Genomic DNA, 20283 nt, shown 5'->3' on the forward strand with positions numbered 1-20283 from the left:
AAACGTGTAGCCTCGGTACATTTAGTGTTTACTAGGTCAGTTCAAACTGATGCAGTAAACAAATAAGCAAAAATATTTTGAGTCACTGAGACACTATGTAAACAAACTGAATAGGTGAATGAGACAGCCTGGAAACAAAGGAGTTAAGTAAAACCTTAATACAATGAAATTAAAATGACTGAATGCTTGTATGGCAAGCACACTAGATGATCAAAATATTAGATCACATCAAATAAGCCTGAATGGGTTCGCCAACTCCCCAACTATACAAGAATAGTATGTTATAACTAAACATAATTGTACCACAGGTGGGCTACTTACTATACACAGTTCGCAAGCAACAGTTGCTGATCTATGAGCAAGTTCAAGACTTCTTGATGTGACGTTGAATGTGAGCCATAGCCTCATTCAGAGACTCAAATGTGTAGTCTTTACCATCATGAGATAGCCATAAACTGCCGGGAATATACTTCACATCTGGATGGTTCGTAGTAGTCATTTGGCCTGCCCCGAAAGCTGCGCGCTGCCTGGAAACAGTGGGGGAGTAGCCATGGTAGATAGAAAAGCTCTTTCCTTGAAAGCTCAGAGTGGTATTGCGGGCTCGTCGGAGAATCTCCATCTTCTCATGGAAAAAGTGCACACAAAGAATTATGTCACAGGGCCTCTCACCATCCCGGGGCTTTGGGCTCAGCGACCGGTGGGCACGATCAATCAGGGGTTTCTCATCCAAGGCAAGAACATCCTTCAGCAGCCCAGAAACAAAATCCGTGGCGCGAGGCATTTCCGCTAACTCTGGGACCGATACCAGTCTCAGGTTATTGCGGGGAGAGAATCCCTCTAAACTCACACAACTCTCCTGCACCTTTTTCAAATCCGCAGCCAGGCGTTTCACGTCAGCCTCCAGGGAGGGAGTTAAGTCGGAGACATTGGTAGCGGAGGTCTCCAGTGCTGCAATCTTTGTAGTGTGCAACTCTGTTGTTGTTTTGAGTGATGTGATTGCTGGCACCGTCTCGTACCGCAGGATGGTTTGGTCTGCTTTTAAAGTATCAGAAACCTTCTGTATTCGGGCCTCAATCGTAGCAACTACCTCCGTTTCCATTTGAACTATCTCAGAGCGTCGAGAATGTTCATTTCAGCACCGCCAGGCCAAGCTGCACCCCTGGGTAAAGTGTGAGTCTCCGGGCCCTCAGACTCAGGAGAGGGCGGTGATGAGAGTGGGTCTTGTAGGCCGGGTTTTCTCAAAGTCATGTTTTTTGCCTTATGTTTCGTCGACATGCTGACATCCGAAAGCAAAGTAGTCTTGATTTTTACGGAAAGGGATCACCAAACTAATATTTGAAAATAAATACGGTTCTGCTGCAAAATTCACATAAACTTTAAGAATACTGCGGGAGCAAACGGAAAACACGTCAGTCGCACATGGCGTCCCTCCAACCCCCCTAACTCACATTTCTATGTGAATTTGGTCAGGGTACAAAGGTACACATTGCAGTTTTAAGTAGCATATCATAGTCAACTCTTTATACAGTAATAAAGGGTGCCAAATTAGGGTTAGGATTTGTATGAGTAATAAACAGTAGGTAGGCTACCAGAGTGAAGATGAAGTCTTTGTCAGGAGAGCTGCCATAGTTATTCACCAGCAGCAGCACAGCAGCAGAGGACCTGCAAGAGAAACCAACAACAAAACAAGGTAAAAACACTGGCTTTTGACCAGACCAACTCACAAAAAGTCCATTGTTTGACAAGAACCCATGAACACAGCTCCGTATTCGCCCTCTATTGGCAAAGTTTCTGTACTGCATCTTGACTGACACACCTGACCACTTTCACTCACATCCAGGGCTGTGAGGGACAGTGTTGCCTCATGATTCGTTGACTCGCACACAATTAGTAGCCTATGGTCGAGTTTCTGTCCGACTAAGGCATTGAATTGCATTCAAACTTCGGTTGGCTAGGCTAACTAGGCCTTTTCTATCCAAAATTATTGACTGGAATAATTCAATCAACAAATAGTGATGACATAGTCTGAACTGTGTTAAAGCACCTGTAACTTTTTAATTGCAGATGCATATAGGCCTATGATGCAACCTTGCATAAAGCAAGCTCAGCCATATTAGTTCTATTGTCTAATGGAAAAGCTGGATACCTAGTCAGTTGTACAACTGAATGCACTCAACTGAAATGTGTCTTCCACATTTAACCCAACCCCTCTGAATCAGAGCGGTGCAGGGGGCTTGCATAAATCGACATCCACGTCTTCGGAGCCCGGGGAACAGTGGGTTGGTTAACTGCCTTGCTCAGGGGCAGAAAGACAGATTTTTACCTTGTCAGCTCTGGGATTCGATCCAGCAACCTTTCGGTTACTGGCCCAACGCTCTAACCACTAATGACAGTTGTCTCTGTGTCTGTGTAATGAAAAACTTGTTAGTCTAGTTTTGAAATAGAATACTATTATGAACAAGTGCAAGGTTGCTTCAGACATGGTTTTCACCCTCTCTAGGGCCAGGAGTTTTTCCAGGAGTTTTTTTTTAACTGTGTGACCTGGTTGGAAAACTCTGGTCCCGTCATAGCCCATATAAATCATTTTACAACTGATTACTCGCTATGACAAATCAAATCAAATTGTATTTGTCACATGCGCCGAATACAACAGGTGTAGACCTTAAAGTGCAATGGTTACTTACAAGCCCTTAACCAACAATGCAGTTTAAAAAATAAAAAATAAGAATAAGAAATAAAAGAAAAAAATAATTAAAGAGCAGCAGTAAAATAACAATAGCGAGGCTATATACTGTACAGGGGGTACCGGTACAGGGTCAATGTGTGGGGGCACCGGTTAGTTGAGGTAATTGAGGTAATATGTACATGTAGGTAGAGTTATTAAAGTGACTATCCATAGATAATAACAGAGAGTAGCAGCAGCGTAAAAGAGGGGGGTGGGGCAAATCAAATCAAATTTATTTACAAAGCCCTTCTTACGTCAGCTGATATCTCAAAGTGCTGTACAGAAACTAAGCCTAAAACCCCAAACAGCAAGCAAATAGCAATTTGGATGGCAATGCAAATAGTCTGGGTAGCCATTTGATTAGATGTTCAGCAGCTTTATGGCTTGGGGGTAGAAGCTGTTTAGAAGCCTCTTGGACCTAGACTTGGCGCACCGGTACCGCTTGCCATTTGGTAGCAGAGAGAACAGTCTATAACTAGGGAGGCTAAAGTCTTTGACAATTTTTTAGGGCCTTCCTCTGACACCTCCTGGTATAGAGGTCCTGGATGGCAGGAAGCTTGGCCCCAGTGATGTACTGGGCCATACGCACTACACTCTGTATTGCCTAAGCGGTCAGAGGCCGAGCAGTTGCCATACAAGGTAGTCAGGATACTCCCAATTGTGCAGTTGTAGAACCATTTAAGGATCTGAGGACATCTTTTCAGTCTCCTGAGGGGACTAGATTTTGTCGTGCACTCTTCACGACTGTCTTGGTGTGCTTGGACCATGTTAATTTGTTGGTGATGTGGACACTAAGGAACTTGAAGCTCTCAACCTGCTCCACTACAGCCCCGTCGATGGGAATGGGGGCGTGCTCTATCCTCCTTTTCCTGTGGTCCACAATCATCTACTTTGTCTTGATCACGTTGAGGGAGAGGTTGTTGTCCTGGCACCACATGGCCAGGTCTCTGACCTCCTCCCTATAGGCTGTCTCGTCGTTGTCGGTGATCAGGCCTACAGGTACCACTGCTGTGTCATCGGCAAACTTAACGATGGTGTTGGAGTCATGCCTGGCCGTGCAGCCATGAGTGAACAGGAAGTAGGACTCGTTAAAGGAAAAATCTTCTACCAGTTCGGGGTGAGTAATCGCTGTTCTGATGTCCAGAAGTTATTTTCGGTCATAAGAGACGGTACCAGCAACATTATGTACAAAATAAGTAAAAAATAATTAGTTACAATCAACACAAAAAAAACGAACAAAATAACACAGTTGGTTAGGAGCACGTAAAATGTCAGCCTTCCTCTCCGGCGCCATTCTAGCTTGTCATACCCTACACAGGGATTGACATTAAGGCCTGAAAGGCACTGGCCCATTAGGTAAGTCAGTAGTATGTTTTGGTTGCCTGAAGATTAGGGTAACTTGCCTGAAAATTTGAAAATTGTTGTTTACATGTAGAAATGCCATAACTTGTCCATCACTTAATTAAACAACAGGGAGGAAACAAAAAAAATCGAATTTACTGGGCAGCTACATCAGACTCATTACTTTTGCAGAGTGTGAGGCATAGTCGGCATATAAGGGAGGGGGACATGAGATCGAAAGGGTCAGGGTTCGATGCCCAGTTGAGAATGGGACCTGATGCCTCTCTGCTTGGCATTCAGCATTAAGGAGATGTATTTGGGGTAAGGCCCTGCAAAATACTATTGTCCTGTCCAGGGGGTGGACTTGTACATCAAGCTGCTTCACTCTACATTAACAGAAGATAGGCTCTTGCCCCTATGGCCTTTTTGGCTCAGACAAGGCTTACTTGTCCAAGGCTTACTTACTTACTTACCCTTGGCTTGTTTTATGCCTGGGCCAGATTGGTATAAGCTTTCTGCAACAAACAAAACAATTGCACATGTTGAGAATAGTCCTCTTCATGTGAACCTTAAAAAAACAAACAAGGTGTTTTTATGTTTTAACCATTTGTGTTGTATATGAAGTGGCAAGCGAACCAAATATTTTTCTTTCATTTAGAAAAAAAGCTTTGAGGCTGAAATTGAATTGGTGTACATTGTCACAGCCATTGTATTTCCTATATTGTCCTTAAAACACCACTCAATTTCTTTTAATTTCCTCTCTAAACTGAACAAAAATATAAACACATCATGTAAAGTGTTGGTTCCTTGTTTCATGAGCTGAAATAAAATATCCCAGAAATGTTCCATACACACAAAAATGTTTTTGCACAAATGTGTTTACATCCCTGTTAGTGAGCATTTCTCCTTTGCCAAGATAATCCATCCACCTGACGGGTGTGGCATATGTATCAAGAAGCTGATTAAGTAGCATGATAATTACACAGGTGCACCTTGTGCTGGGGACAATAAAAGGCCCCTCTAAAATGTGCAGTTTTGTCACACAACACAATGCCACAAATGTCTCAAGATTTAAGGGAACGTGCAATTGGCATGCTGACTGCAGTAATGTCCACCAGAGCTGTTGCCAGATAATTTAATGTTAATTTCTCTACCAGCTGCCTCCAATGTTGTTTTAGATACTGTGACGAGATCCTGAGTCCCATTGTCGTCTAATTAATCCGCTGCCATCACCTCATGTTTCAACATGATAATGCATGGCTCTGTCGCAAGGATCTGGACACAATTCCTGGAAGCTGAAAATTCATCAGTTCTTCCATGGCCTGCATACTCACCAGACATGTCCCCCATTGAGTTGGTTTGGGATGCTCTGGATTGACGTGTAAGACAGTGTGTTCTAGTTCCCGCCAATATCCAGCAACTTCGCACAGACATTGAAGAGGAGTAGGACAACATTCCACAGACCACAATCAACAGCCTGATCAACTCTATGCAAAGGAGATGTGTCGCGCTGCATGAGGCAAATGTTGGTCACACCATATACTGATTGGTTATCTGATCCACGCCTCTACCTTTTTTTAAGGTATCTGTGAGCAACAGGTACATAAATTATCTGTATTCCCAGTCATGTGAAATCCATAAATTAGGGCGTAATGAATTGATTTAAATTGACTGATTTCCTTATATGAACTGTAACTCAGTAAAATCTTTGAAATTGTTGCATGTTGTGTTTATATTTTTGTTCAGTGTATGTTTTCTAAAAACTTCCAGAGAGGCCATGAGTAATGGCAACCCTTGTTAAATGCCCAGTGCAGTCAAAATTCAGTATCATATAAAATGTTGTATCATATAGTACAACAGCTGATCAATTCAGCTGTTATTGAAGCAATAAGGCCCTTGGGGCCAATATACCACTGCTAAGGGAGTGTCTGGATATAGCCCTTTGCCGGGGTATATTGGCAATATACCACAAACCGCTGAGATGCCTTATTACTTTTATAAACTGGTTATAATAAAAATGTATGTTTTGTCATACCTGTAGCATACGGTCTGATATACCATGGCTTTCAGCCAATCAGCATTTAGGGCTCGAAACACACAGTTTATAATTCCTGATACCTGCTGGTTGAAAATACAATCAACACAGGATGTTTTAATAAGCAGGTTTAGCATAGGTGGAGTCGCGGTATAAGTTAATAGACCAGTTCCAAACCTCTCTGCTAATAACAGCTAGTTTCAGGTTTGACTTCATTTCCCTCCCATTAGGCTTTTCTTCTCTGATGACATGATCCACACTGGTTAATGCACCACTTTGTTGCCCTTCCCGTCCCCACTCAGACCACTCCCAGACAGTCCTAGCAACATTTCACCATGAGAAATAGTTTTTTGCTAAAAAATAACAATTTGTGTTTCTTTTTGACCCCTTTAACAGAAAAGTATTACAGTAAGGTACCAGTTGTTAACCAGAAATTATTTAATATTGAGATAAAACAGAATAAATCAAATAAAAACAGCTGCATTGGGCCTTCAAAATGCAGGAAATTAGTTTTAAATGCAATAAAAAAAATCTGTGTGTGTGTGGGGGGGGGGAGACACTGTTTATTTGAACAGTGTCTCTCACTGTTCAAATAAACCTACCATTAAAATTATAGACTGATTATTTCTTTGTCAGTGGGCAAACGTACAAAATCAGCAGGGGATCAAATACTTTTTTCCCTCACTGAATTTCCACCTCACGCTCAGAAAAATAGGTAGTACTGCTAGGCTTTACACTGTCAAATGTAACAAATAACTAAATTTTTAAAATAAATAAATAAATATTTTTAAAAAAATTAAATAATAATTATATTTTACATTTTAGTCATTGAGCAGATGCTCTTATCCAGAGCGACTTATAGTAAGTGCATTCATCTCAAGATTGCTAGCTGAGAAAACCACATATCACAGGACATGAACAACAATGGATATATAGCGTTTTGCAAAAATCAAATGTCATACACATCTAAAATCTATGTGATGGCAAATCTGAAAACAGTAATATTTTAGACACACATGAAGGTACCCAAAAGCAATAATTTCTGATTAAGAAAAACACAAATGTGAAAGTTGGTGGATATAGCTTTTTGGAAATAAACTCTTCAATTGCAAACAAACACTGTAGGCTATAGCCTCAAAACATGGTCAAAACAATAAGTTTTACATAATGGATGATCAGTCCTTGCATCAATAGTTCTGTCTATAAATTTGAGGATGGTTACATTCATTTCAGCCAATCCCGCAGCTGTTTACCAAAACCGAGGAAGGGTGGACACTTTGTTATTGTTTGAACTAGAGATTGCCCATTTGAACAGAGAGATGAAACTCATAATGCACCTTGTCTTGGTCATTTATGTATCACAGTTCCACTTCATGGTCATGGAATGGTAGTCTAAGGTGAGACAGATGCACCACATAACATATCATAGGTTGTACAGAAGGAAGCCTGGCATTGACTCTGTGTGGTTGATGTTGTTACAATTACAAATTCACCTGTGAGAAACACACACACACACAAACACACGCATAGTTTGATAATAAGGCCTGAAAAGCACTGGCCCATCGGGCAAGTCAGCAGTATTTGTTGGTTGTCCAAATATTAGGGTCACTTGACTGAAAATGTGAAACTAGTTGTTTGAATGCAGAAATGACATCATAACTTGTCTGTCTTTAATCAAACAACAGCAAGGAAACAGAACAAACTAATTGAATGGCCTGCTACATTGTATGCATAACATTTGCAGAGTGTGAGACATGCCTACAAATGTCAAAGAAACCTGGTTGTGGTTTGCATGCTGCTTGCCCTGACCAAAAGTTGTGCTTCCAGTGTAGCAGGTAAGACAATGTTCTGATTTTGCGACTCCCCAATGCACAAGGTGCACCTGTGTAATGATCATGCAGTTTAATCAACTTCTTGATATGCCACAGCTGTCAGGTGGATGGATTATCTTGACAAAGGATAAATGCTAACTAACAGGGATGTAAACACATCTATGCACAACATTTGAGAGAAATAAGCTTTTTGTGCAAATGTAAAATGTCTGGGATCTTTTATTTCAGCTCATGAAAAATGGGACCACCACTTTACATGTTGCGTTTATATTTTTGTTCAGTATACAGTGTCTTCATCAATATTGACACACTGACACCATCCAGTGTCTGATTCTGAGAGATTTAGAAAAAGAGCAAACAGAGAGGGCAGTAAGGCAAGTAAGTTTCCCTTTTCCCTCCCAGCATCACTCAATGCTGCCTTCAAGAGCTCACTAGTCTCCAGTCCCCGCCTCCATGGGAGGGGCCACAGAAGGAGGATATTAACACAGTGCGTTCGGAGTGAATAGGAAGATCTACTATTGTAACAAGGTGAGAATAACGTTGTCGAGCAATTAATACTGCCTCTATGTAGCCTAAGTAAACAGTTTAGCATTAATGTTGTATTTAGAGTTGAATGTAACAAAAGAGCTGTGATGACTGGTTCACATCTAACAGCCGATACTGTTTTAGGCAGTTTTAAGACGCATCTCTGCTGTTGGAGGTAGTAAAATTCCACATGTTAATTAGCTGAAGACGGATAGGCTACGTTTTACCAAAAGAACAGTGCGCTTTCTGTGTTCCGGGTCTTATTTTTGCTGCCGTTTTTTTACATTTAAAAAAAGTGTGTAACCTTTTTATTTAACTAGGCAAGTCAGTTAAGAACATTCTTATATTGGCTAGCAGTTAGGCTAGCTTGCTGATATGTGGTCTGTTTCTGGTGCACGGATTTCATGATTCTCGTTTACTACGACACCTGGCTACAACAGTGGCAACTTTGTTTCATAACGTCTAACCCAAAAGCCGGCAGAAGGCGATATTGAGTCGTGTAATTTTTACCATCCAAACGCATTGTATGCAACCTTCAAGACTCTAGTATCCCTTGTGGGCCGGTTCATACCGAAAGGCTTCGATTTCCTCATTAACTTTATTTCATGCAGAGGGTATGCTACTTACCTTATGAAACACCATTCCCACCACTATGCTAATCCCAGAGTTGTTAGAATACCCATACTAACATACTGTATGCTACATACTTAATGAGTGTATATACTATTAGTTCATTTTAGTATACTGTAAACGAACAGCGTACTAGCTCTTTGCCAGTCTACCGGAAGTTGTTGCTATGCCAGCTAGTTAGCATAACAACAAATGACTAGTTTTACATTGTACCGCTTCGGGAGTGCCAGATTGCGCTCGTACATTCAGAGGTTGTCAGATTGTCCGTTTGTAAATTCAGAGCGTTTAGCTCCGGCCGAGGAGTAGGGTTGATTTGAGCGTTGTATATAACGGCAGTCAAACACCCAATCTAACGTTGGCTAGCTACTTCCAGACACGTGTAACAGTGTAGGTTCCGTCCCTCTCTTCGCCCCAACCCGGGCTCGAACCAGGGACCCTTGCACACATCAACAACTGACACCCACCGAAGCATCGTTACCCATCGCGCCACAAGAGCCACGGCCCTTGCAACGCAAGGGGAAACCCTACTTCAGGTCTCAGAGCGAGTGACGTCACCGATTGAAACACTATTAGCGCGAATCACCGCTAACTAACTAGCCATTTCACATCGGTTACACACGCATGAGACCACAGACTGTTTTACTCGCCCTAGCAGAGCTGGTTAACAACATAACGTTACCGGTACTATTGTAAAGCTATGCTATGTGGTTAGTAATTTGTTAGCTATGTCCTTGTCAGCCAACAACGTGTAAGGTAACTTATTTGGAAAGTTCTTACTTTATGACATTGCTCAACATTTTCCCAAATTTGTCACAATTCGTTAAAGCACTGAATTTGTATCCGCTCTCTATATACCTCTGCTGCATATTTTCTTCAAATCTGAAAACTACGTGAAGCCACGTCCATTTTCCTTAAGAATTGCATTACTGGCCCTAAAGTACTGAAATAGTGTCCTCTGCGTGTATACTTCATATTTTGGCGAATTTAGTACGACATCCGGGAACTTTTGGCATACTAACTATATCCATACTATGACCAATATACTCAATCACGTCACAAATAGTACGGTTAGTATGAGTACTCGAACACTGCTCGGGGGTTCCGTTTCTTTTAGCGTGCTGCGTCAGCAACATCGCATTAGTGGAAACCAAGACTGTTTTAAGGGCAGACCTGGTTGTAACTAGATATGTTCGAGTCGCATCGGACAATTTTAGCTAATCCTTCATTTATGCAGCAGGTTATGAGAATTAGGTTGTCTTAACCTGTTGTAGGCCTATCTGAACCGATGCTTAACACATCTCTGTGGATTCTGTACTTTTCCACCCTCCCTCAACACCTGGCTCTCTACCTGTACCAGGTATTGTTGACTAGAGGCATTTGTGTGTTGCCTGGACACAGTCCTTTAGAGCCTGATGTGATGATACTCAGGAGGCCAGTGTTTATCATTGGGCACTCGCTATAGGTTAAAGCATTCTGTCCACACCCCTACAGAAATGGGATAATGCCATTGCGCTTTATTTTAGAAATGATCATGGCCCTGTTCTAACATCTCCAAATCATACAGCATTATTAGTGTTTTTGCTACCATAAAAGGTGACACGAGAGAATTTCAGGTGGGTTGTAGCTTCGCAATATGGACGTGTGTGTGTATCGCGTACGACAGTTTTCTAAATCCCAATTTGTTGCGCATGCAAATCCTAGAGTCTCCACGTATGCCAGAATTTAGTAAACAATTTACTCTCCGTTGATAAATGAGGCCTCAGGCATTTAAATGTTTGATAGATTCTGCTGCTGGGAAGTCATTCTCACGTCATGCTCACCGGTCTTCGTTGTCCCAAATGGCACACGAAGCAGTGCACTATATTGGGAATGGGGTGCCATTTGAGACACTTGTGTACCTTACCTGACGCACTACCCGACATGCCATGTGTACTGATGAGAAAACAATAGGTATTTTGTGATGGGTACAATCTAGAATTCAGTTTAATCTAACAGCTTGTTGTGCATCACTGTCTCCATACTGTAATTCTTGTCTGTTGCAGGAGTCATGGTGAAGTGCATAGCCATAGTTCTGTCAGGGTGTGGGGTCTACGATGGGACAGAGATCCACGAGGCGTCTGCTGTGCTAGTCCACCTCAGCAGGGCTGGAGCTAAGGTAAGGGCTCTTTAACATTTATATGGGTAGTTCAAACTCAAGCTTCTCATGCTAACCTTCTGACTGTACAAACCCAATCTATAGTCAGATTCCTGTGACAACTTCAGACATCCTCTAGTCTAGAAAGTGGCACAGTGTTTGCATTGACGTGCATGTTGTCAATATGCCTCTGACGGCTCCTTTTACTGCTGTACTTCTAATCGTAGTCTCCCCCTGAGTGCTTGTCGTTGGGAATGCTGGTTCCAATTTCATTAGCATGGACACTACTATGACACCCCTGGCCTGTACTGTAGATGTACAGTATTGACGGTCTAAACCCTCATCACCTCAGGTCCAGATGTTTGCCCCTGACATGGATCAGATGCATGTGGTGAACCACTGCGAGGGGAAACCCACGGCGGAGAAACGCAACGTCCTGCAGGAGAGCGCTCGTATCGCCCGCGGTGACGTGTCAGACCTTACCAAGCTGGACATCACCGCTTTCGACGCCCTCGTCATCCCGGGTAAGCATTACTCCTTAATTTATACCTTCATCATCATATACCTTCATCACTATCACTCCATTATATACCTCTGTCACTAGCGTTCTTCCATTATCATCAGCATACAACCCTTACTCACCCTTTACCTTTGTGGGACAAAGGCTGGTTTCCACTGCTCTACACTGTGCTCAACCCAACTGTTGTGTCCTGCAGGTGGTTTTGGCGTGGCCAAGAACCTGTCTGACTGGGCTGTGAAGGGGAAGGAGTACACAGTTCAGCCCCAGGTAGAGAAGCTGATTAAGGGGTTCCACGGAGTAGGCAAGCCCCTGGCTATGTGCTGCATCTCCCCTGTCCTAGCTGCTAGGGCCCTGCCGGGATGTGAGATCACTGTGGGACAGGACAGCGAGTGTGAGAGGTGGGTTACAGTGTCAGTGTGTGTACACAGTATGTCTCTGTTTGAATGTAAGAGGTATGTGTTTTTAGCCCCTGATGCTCTTCTCCCTCCCACCACTAGATGGCCCTATGCCCAGACGGCAACCACCATGACTGAGCTGGGCTGTAAACACGTGAATAAGAATGTGGGGGAGGTGCACGTCGATGTAAAGAACAAGCTGGTCACCACCTCTGCCTTCATGTGTAACGCTCCAATACACGAGGTGTTTGATGGGGTGGGTGTCATGGTTACAGAGCTGCTCAAACTGGCCTAGAAAGTCTAGGGAATCAGAATGCTGATTTGGTGCTTGTCCCAAATGGCACCCTATTTCCTGCTGAAAAAGACATCAGAAGCTACATGTTTCTGTTGCACCATATGTACTGTGATCTGTGCTACTATCAAAATTGTAATAAAAGTGATGGAAAACAATCAATTCTGGAATGAATGACTTGTGATTAGGGGTTCAAGCAGCGACGCTGGGTGAAACCCAATTTGTATTTGTTGGGGTTTTATTATTATTATTAGGGGTTCAGCAGTGATGCTTGTGCATCCTTATTTCGATGTCACTGGTGTGTGTGTGGGGCCAAAGAGCTCTATTTTTATGTAATCCAAGTAATTTAAACTCCTGGCATTTGATAAATGGCACTTGGCTTGAAACCCATGCTATGGTCAGATTACATGCACACCAGTGGTGGGTTTGGCGTTGAAATAAGGATGCATGAGCAGAAAATAACCCCATACCTACTGTAAAATATGGTGGTGGATCTTTGATGTGATGGGGATATTTTGCTTCCACTGGAATCGCATATTTCAAACCACCTTTTGTAGGTGTGCTATTGTGTTACGCATCGTTTGTAACTTATTTTGTAGTTAATGCTGTTGCTACCGTCTCTTTATGGCCGACAATAGCTTCTGGGTATCAGAACAGCGACTTCACCTCGAACTAGACAAATAATTTTTTTTTTCTTTGAATCCAACAAAAAGGATATCCTGCATCTCAGACCAGGCCCAAATCCTTGTCAGTCGCGTGAAGAAAAGATGGAACTATAGCAGTCGGAGATTGGGATGCCTTATGAGAATTTGTCGGCAAGTGTGTAACCCGCCTCTACCGTCCATTCTATCGGCCAGCGTGCAATCACTGGAAAATAAACTAGATCTCCGTTCGATACTATCCTACCAACGGGACATTAAAAACTTATGTTTCACCGAGTCGTGGCTGAATGACGACACTGGCTATACAGTTGGCCGTGTTTTCCGTGCATCGGGAGGACAGAACATCTACGTCTGGTAAGACGAGGGGTGGTGTGTGTCTATTTTGTCAACAGCTGGTGCGCGATGTCTAATATTAAGGAACTCTCGAGGTATTGTTCACCTGAGGTAGATTACCTCATAAGCTGTAGACCACACGATCTACCAAGAGTTCTCATATTTTTCGTAGCAGTCTATTTACAACAAACCGATGATGGCACTGAGACCACACTCAACGAGCTGTATAAGGCCATAAGCAAACAAAATCGAGAGTTGGCACTCCTAGTGGCCGGGGACTTTAATGCAGGCAAACTTAAATATGTTTAACCTCATTTCTACCAGCATGTCACATGTGCAACCAGAGGAGAAAAAAAAAACTCTAGACCACCTTTACTCCACACACAGAGATGCTTACAAAGCTTTCCCTCACCCTCCATTTGGCAAATCTGACCATAATTATATCCTCCTGCTTACAAGCTAAAACTAAAGCAGCAATTACTATTGAGTCGCTCAATACAGAAGTGGTCAGATGATGCGGATGCCACGCTACAGGACTGGAATATGTTCCGGGATTCATCCAATGGCATTGAGTGTACCACCTGAATCCTACTACACCGGCTCTGACACTAGTCAGATGTGACAGGGCTTGCAAACTATTACAGACTACAAAGGGAAACCCAGCCGTTAATAGCGTTCCACTCACGAGGTCACTAGGACATTTGACTGCAGGAAAAGGCAAAAAATCTTAAAGCACTTGGGTTGCTGCATCTGAACATTAGTAGCTTATTTCCTAAACTGAATTACATAAAGATCTGGGCAATACAAACAAATTCCTACATTCTGGTATTGACTAAAACTTGGATCTCTAGCGACATTTTGAACAATATTAATATTGAAGGTTATAATGTGTTCAGCGCTGACAGACAGGGTAGAGGTGGTGGAGTGGCCATTTTTATAAAAAAAATATTTATGTCTGCACTGAAATCCATGTCCCTTGTCAAAAAAATGTGAGCTATCCACAGCCCAGTCAGACAAGCCTTTGTCTGTGGAAAATGTATCCATAACTGTTGGCTAATCTTCGTGCATTTGAGGAGTGAACTAGTTGTCTTCTTTTACTAAAAAAGAAGTTATTATCCTGTGTGACCTAAATTATGATTGGGAAATGTAGGTTTCAGACAATCTAAAAGACGTGTAATGATCTAAACCCAACCCAGCTGGTGACTATGCCTGCACGGCCCAAACCTAAACATCCTTCAAAGTTGACTCTCATCGATCTTATTCTAGTGAATACACCAGAGAAATATGTTTCTATTGGTGTCTCCACCCAAGATATTAGTGACCATTGCCCAGTTTGTGTTACAGATGTGAGAATACAAAAATGTAAGCCTGTCAACACTAAAATAAACTTTAAAAACGTCAGTGAACAGGCTTTTTTAAATGATCTTTATTTTAGTGACCTTGATTATATTTAAACTATCCCTAAACCTGATTTAGCATTGAACCTTTTTTCAGATGTCTTCAATACTATTGTGGATAATAAATAAGGGTTAAGGTTAGATCGAATGCCTGGAAGTATCAGAAGTCATTCATAAAAGAGATGATCCTTGGGTCAAGGCTGGAACACAGGCTTAGGCCCGGACTGGCAAGCTTTTACGCAACCGAGGAATCATTGTGTAAGACAAATCAGAAAGGCTAAATCAGATGTTTGTATGTAACCGCTATTTTGGATTGTAATGGGAACCCTGTTAAATTCTGGAAAACTGTCAAATCCCTTAAGGGTTCTACTTCCTCCTCCCTGCCACAACAAATTCATTCAGACACTGTCCTCAGGTTATGTCGATATAGGACTCGTTTACTGTGGATATAGATACTTTGTACCTGTTTCCTCCAGCATCTTCACAAGGTCCTTTGCTGTTGTTCTGGGATTGATTTGCACTTTAGCACCAAAGTATGTTAATCTCTAGGACAGAACGCGTCTTTTTCCTGAGGGTTATGACAGCTGCGTGGTCCCATGGTGTTTATATTTGCGTACAGATGAACGTGGTACCTTCAGGCTTTTGGAAATTGCTCCCAAGGATGAACCAGACTTGTGAAGGTCTACAATTTTTTTTCTGAGGTCTTGGCTGATTTCTTTTGATTTTCCCATTATGTCAAGCGAAGAGGCCTCTGAGTTTGAAGGTAGGCCTTGAAATACATCAACAGGTACACCTCCAATTGACTCAAATGATGTCAATTAGCCTATCAGAAGCTTCTAAAGCAATGACATCATTTTCTGGAATTTTCCAAGCTGCACAGTCAACTTAGTGTATGTAAACTTCTGACCCACTGGAATTGTGATACAGTGAATTATAAGTGAAATAATCTGTCTGTAAACAATTGTTGGAAAAATTACTTGTGTCATGCACAAAGTAGATGTCCTAACCGACTTGCCAGAACTATAGTTTGTTAACAAGAAATTTGTGGAGGGGTTGAAAAACGAGTTTTAATGACTCAAACCTAAGTGTATGTAAACTTCCAACTTCAACTGTATGCTATTAACCCGATTGTTGATCTGGCTGTGTCAAAACTACAGTTAGATTTGATAGCTATGCAGGAATTCCTTACTGATTTAAAACTTGTGCTTAATACAGGCAAAATGAAATACATGTTGTTTTTAAACTCTCATAAGAATGTTTCAGATTAACTACATGTTCTCTCATTAGATGGCGCTCCAATCAAACGTGTTCCCATATATAAATACTTACGCACATGGATTGGTATGGATTTGAAGTTTATAAAACATAGATAGATATCCTACCAACGGGACATTAAAAACTGTAATATCTTATGTTTCACCGAGTCGTGGCTGAACGCCGAAATGAATAACATACAGCTGGCGGGTTTTACACTGCGTCGGCAGGACAGAACAGCAGCTTTTGGTAAGACGGGGTGGCAGTCTATCTATATTTGTAGACAACAGCTGGTGCACGATATCTAAGGAAGTCTCGAGGTTTCAGTCTCCCCCTCAGGAGAGGGGGAGACTGAAACCAACCTAGTCATAGACTGTTCACTCTGCAACCGCATGGAAAGCGGTACCGGAGCACCAAGTCTAGGTCCAAGAGGCTTCTAAACAGCTTCTACCCCCAAGCCATAAGACTGCTGAACATCTAATCAAATGGCTACCCAGACTATTTGCATTGCCCCCCTCCTCTTTAACGCTTCTGCTACTCTCTGTTGTTATCTATGCATAGTCACATTAATAACTCTACCTACATGCACATAATACCTCAATTACCTCGACTAACATGTGCCCCGCACATTGACTCTGTACCGGTACCCCCTGTATATAGCCTCGCTATTGTTATTTTACTGCTGCTCTTTAATTATTTGTTTCTTTTATTTCTTACTTTTTTAGGTATTTTTCTTAAAACGGCATTGTTGGTTACGGGCTTGTAAGTAAGCATTTCACTGTAAGGTCTACACCTGTTGTGTTTGGCGCATGTGACAAATAAAATGTGATTTGATTTGTTGAGTTGGTTAAGAAGCTAAGATTTAAAGCTTTTTCTACAGAAACAGATCATGCCTGACTAAGCAGTAGGAAGTAGATTATTCAGTCATCATTTTTATCTGTTCTTGATTATGGCAATATTATTTATCAAAGTGCAGCTGCTACTACTCTTAAACCTTTAGATGCCATTTACCATAGTGCTCTTTGTTTTGTTACCTGTAACAGTTTTGATACTCATCACTGCATCCTGTATCTAAAGGTTGTCTGGACTTTGTTAAAGACCTGTAGATCTCTACATTGCTCCCTTTTTGTTTACAAGGGCCTACTTCATAAACTTCTGTCTTGCCTAACTTTACTGTTGAAGTATAGACACCTGAGTTGCCTAACCCGTTCACAGGATTGGTTAACTCTTGAGGTTCCCAGGGTCTCCACGAGCTAGGTAACTCTGCTTACTTACCTACTAATTAGAAGGTCCTGTGTAGATTGTATTTTCAACCAGTAACTATCAGAAAATAACACTGATCAAATATTTTCACACTTTTACAGTGTTAGTTTCATCAGCAGTTGTACAATATGCTACAAAACACTGGAAAACAGAAATCTGACTGCACTGGGCCTTTAATGGAATGCACTTTATCAATGATTTAATTTTGTAATACAACTCCATATAATAGACCATATCATGCACATTAAGTAAGTTGGTGGTTGTAGATATCCCTCTAGTGGTGTGGGGGCTGTGCTTTTGGCAAAGTGGGTGGGGTTATATCCTGCCTGTTTGGCCCTGTCCGGGGGTATCATCGGATGGGGCCACAGAGTCTTCTGATCCCTCCTGTCTCAGCCTCCAGTATTTATGCTGCAGTAGTTTGTGTCGGGGGGCTAGGGTCAGTCTGTTACATCTGGAGTATTCTCTTGTCTTTTCCGGTGTTCTTTGTGAATGTAAATATGCTCTCTCTAATTCTCTCTTCTCTCTTTCTTTCTTTCTCTCGGAGGACCTGAGCCCTAGGACCATGCCTCAGGACTACCTGGCATGATGACTCCTTGCTGTCCCCAGTCCACCTGGCCATGCTGCTGCTCCAGTTTCAACTGTTCTGCCTGCGGCTACGGAACCCTGACCTGTTTCACCGGACGTGCTTGTTGCACCCTCGACAATTACTATGATTATTATTATTTGACCATGCTGGTCATTTACGAACATTTTAACATCTTGACCATGTTCTGTTATAATATCCACCCGGCACAGCCAGAAGAGGACTGGCCACCCCTCATAGCCTGGTTCCTCTCTAGGTTTCTTCCTAGGTTTTTGGCCTTTCTCAGGAGTTTTTCCTAGGGAGTTTTTCCCAGCCACCGTGCTTCTTTCACATGCATTGCTTGCTGTTTGGGGTTTTTGGCTGGGTTTCTGTACAGCACTTTGAGATTTCAGCTGATGTACGAAGGGCTATATAAATAAATTTGATTTGATTTTGATTTGATTACACAGTTTAAGCAAATACAGAATATATGAGCAAATAATATTGCAATATAAAATATGACATGGTCCAAAATGTTTTGTTGACAAGGACACTTTAATATCAATCATATACACAAAGAGGCTACATATAGAATACAACAAACTCTTTCTCCCTCTTGACATTTTCATTGTCATCTGGCTCAACTTTTTCCAAAATAGTCATTCTTCAAAAGTATGCCTTTGATTTATATTCCTCTTCCATTCTTCCAACCAGTGCAGTAATCCATTTTAACCAACTATATTTCCACCATGGATGTTTCTTTCCCTCCTGACATGGCTGTGAAAATCGATGCATGTTAGGCTACCTTTACTCTGTTGATATTCCCATTTGAAAATACTGTTGATAGTCTTCTTCCAATTTGGCACAGAGGCACATTAAAGTCAGAGCAAAAGTCTTTAGAATTGTCTTATCTAATAAGAGCATAGGTCCAGTCTCTTTGGTCTTGGTCTCTCTGATAGTGCCTGCTTTTGATAGTAGCCATTTGTAGCCTACTCAGATCCCAACTACCCCTCAACAGGTACAACACCATGTCGTGCTTTATTTGACCAGAAGAGGGTGATGTAACTCCATTAATAAATACAGGTGGCAGCAAAACACTGCCATGTAGTACAGACAGCCTCTACCAGGGAACGCTACCTCATCCAGTTCAGCGTTGATAATATGGGAGAGGGATAGAAGAAATCCCAGGTTATCATCTCTGGTCCAGACAGCTGTCTCTGAGGTCCAGGGAGAGCCACTCCAGCTTCCCCCGGAGCAGCCTGCCGTACAGCTGCAGCACCTGGGTCAGACTCCGGCTCTGCTGGCTGGGACAGCCTGGGTCTGGATCTGTCAAGTCACCCTGTGGACCAACAGACACACAGTCAAGTGTTTGTGAGGGGAGATTGGGAGAGAGGAAGAAAGAGAGAGAGGGTTGGAAAGAATTAAAGTGTGTGTGTGCGTGCGTGAGTCATCTCACCTTGATGTCCAGTTTGGTGACTATGTGCAGGTAGTTTGTGATTCCATGCTCAAGTCTCTCCAGCAAAGATGACTGACAGCTGAGTTTGGTCTCTTTCCTCACTCTCCCTACACCGTCCAACAACACTCCCAGAGCCCCTCTCACCTCAGCACGCTTCTGCTGTAGCTAAGGACACACACACACACACACACACACACACACACACACACACACACACACACAATCAATTTGCAACTTTGACTTTGTGTTATAGAGCGTTAAACTGTAGATGTAAGTGTTATAGAGCATTATACTGTAGATGTAAGTGTTATAGAGCATTATACTGTAGATGTACGTGTTATAGAGCATTATACTGTAGATGTAAGTGTTATAGAGTGTTATACTGTAGATGTAAGTGTTATAGAGCGTTATACTGTACATGTAAGTGTTATAGAGCGTTATACTGTAGATGTAAGTGTTATAGAGCGTTATGCTGTAGATGTAAGTGTTATAGAGCATTATACTGTAGATGTAAGTGTTATAGAGAGAAACGCTTACAGATTTGTGATCCCAGGATGCCTTTAGAATCCTGACACAGGGTAGCTGAAGGGAGGAGGGGAGTTGGTCTGAACCACTACAGCCAACCTGGATGGATTAAAGAAACATATTTACAAAATATAATGTGAAGTAAAGTGTTGGTTCCATGTTTCATGAGCTGAAATAAAAGATCCCAGAAATCTTCCATATTCATAAAAAGCTTGTTTCAAATTTGAGTGAGCATTTTTGAGTGAGCATTTCTCCGCTAAGATAATCCATCCACCTGACAGGTGTGGCATATCAAGAAGCTGATTAAACAGCATGATCATTATGCAGGTGCACCTTGTACTGGGGACAATAAAAGGTCACTCTAAAATGTGCAGTTTTGTCACACAACACAATGCCACAGAT

The 20283-nt window shown here is 42.1% G+C and overlaps 1 protein-coding gene across 4 annotated transcripts; it reads left to right on the plus strand.

Annotated features, from left to right (window-relative positions):
• Positions 1 to 610: 610 nt before the first annotated feature.
• Positions 611 to 12591, plus strand: LOC115206514 (glutamine amidotransferase-like class 1 domain-containing protein 3A, mitochondrial). Of its 4 annotated transcripts, none has more exons than XM_029773585.1 (5): positions 611 to 731; positions 11131 to 11243; positions 11575 to 11746; positions 11939 to 12140; positions 12240 to 12591. In XM_029773585.1, exons 1-5 carry the CDS (start codon positions 626 to 628, stop codon positions 12430 to 12432), a joined length of 786 nt encoding a protein of 261 aa, XP_029629445.1. In that variant the 5' UTR covers positions 611 to 625; the 3' UTR covers positions 12433 to 12591. The 4 variants fall into 4 exon arrangements, with proteins under 4 accessions (XP_029629445.1, XP_029629448.1, XP_029629449.1 ...); XM_029773588.1 differs by lacking the exon at positions 611 to 731 and adding an exon at positions 8367 to 8461; XM_029773589.1 differs by lacking the exon at positions 611 to 731 and adding an exon at positions 8978 to 9072.
• Positions 12592 to 20283: the final 7692 nt, after the last annotated feature.

This window comes from Salmo trutta, chromosome 13 (assembly GCF_901001165.1).
Source record: "Salmo trutta chromosome 13, fSalTru1.1, whole genome shotgun sequence".
Taxonomy (NCBI): domain Eukaryota; kingdom Metazoa; phylum Chordata; class Actinopteri; order Salmoniformes; family Salmonidae; genus Salmo; species Salmo trutta.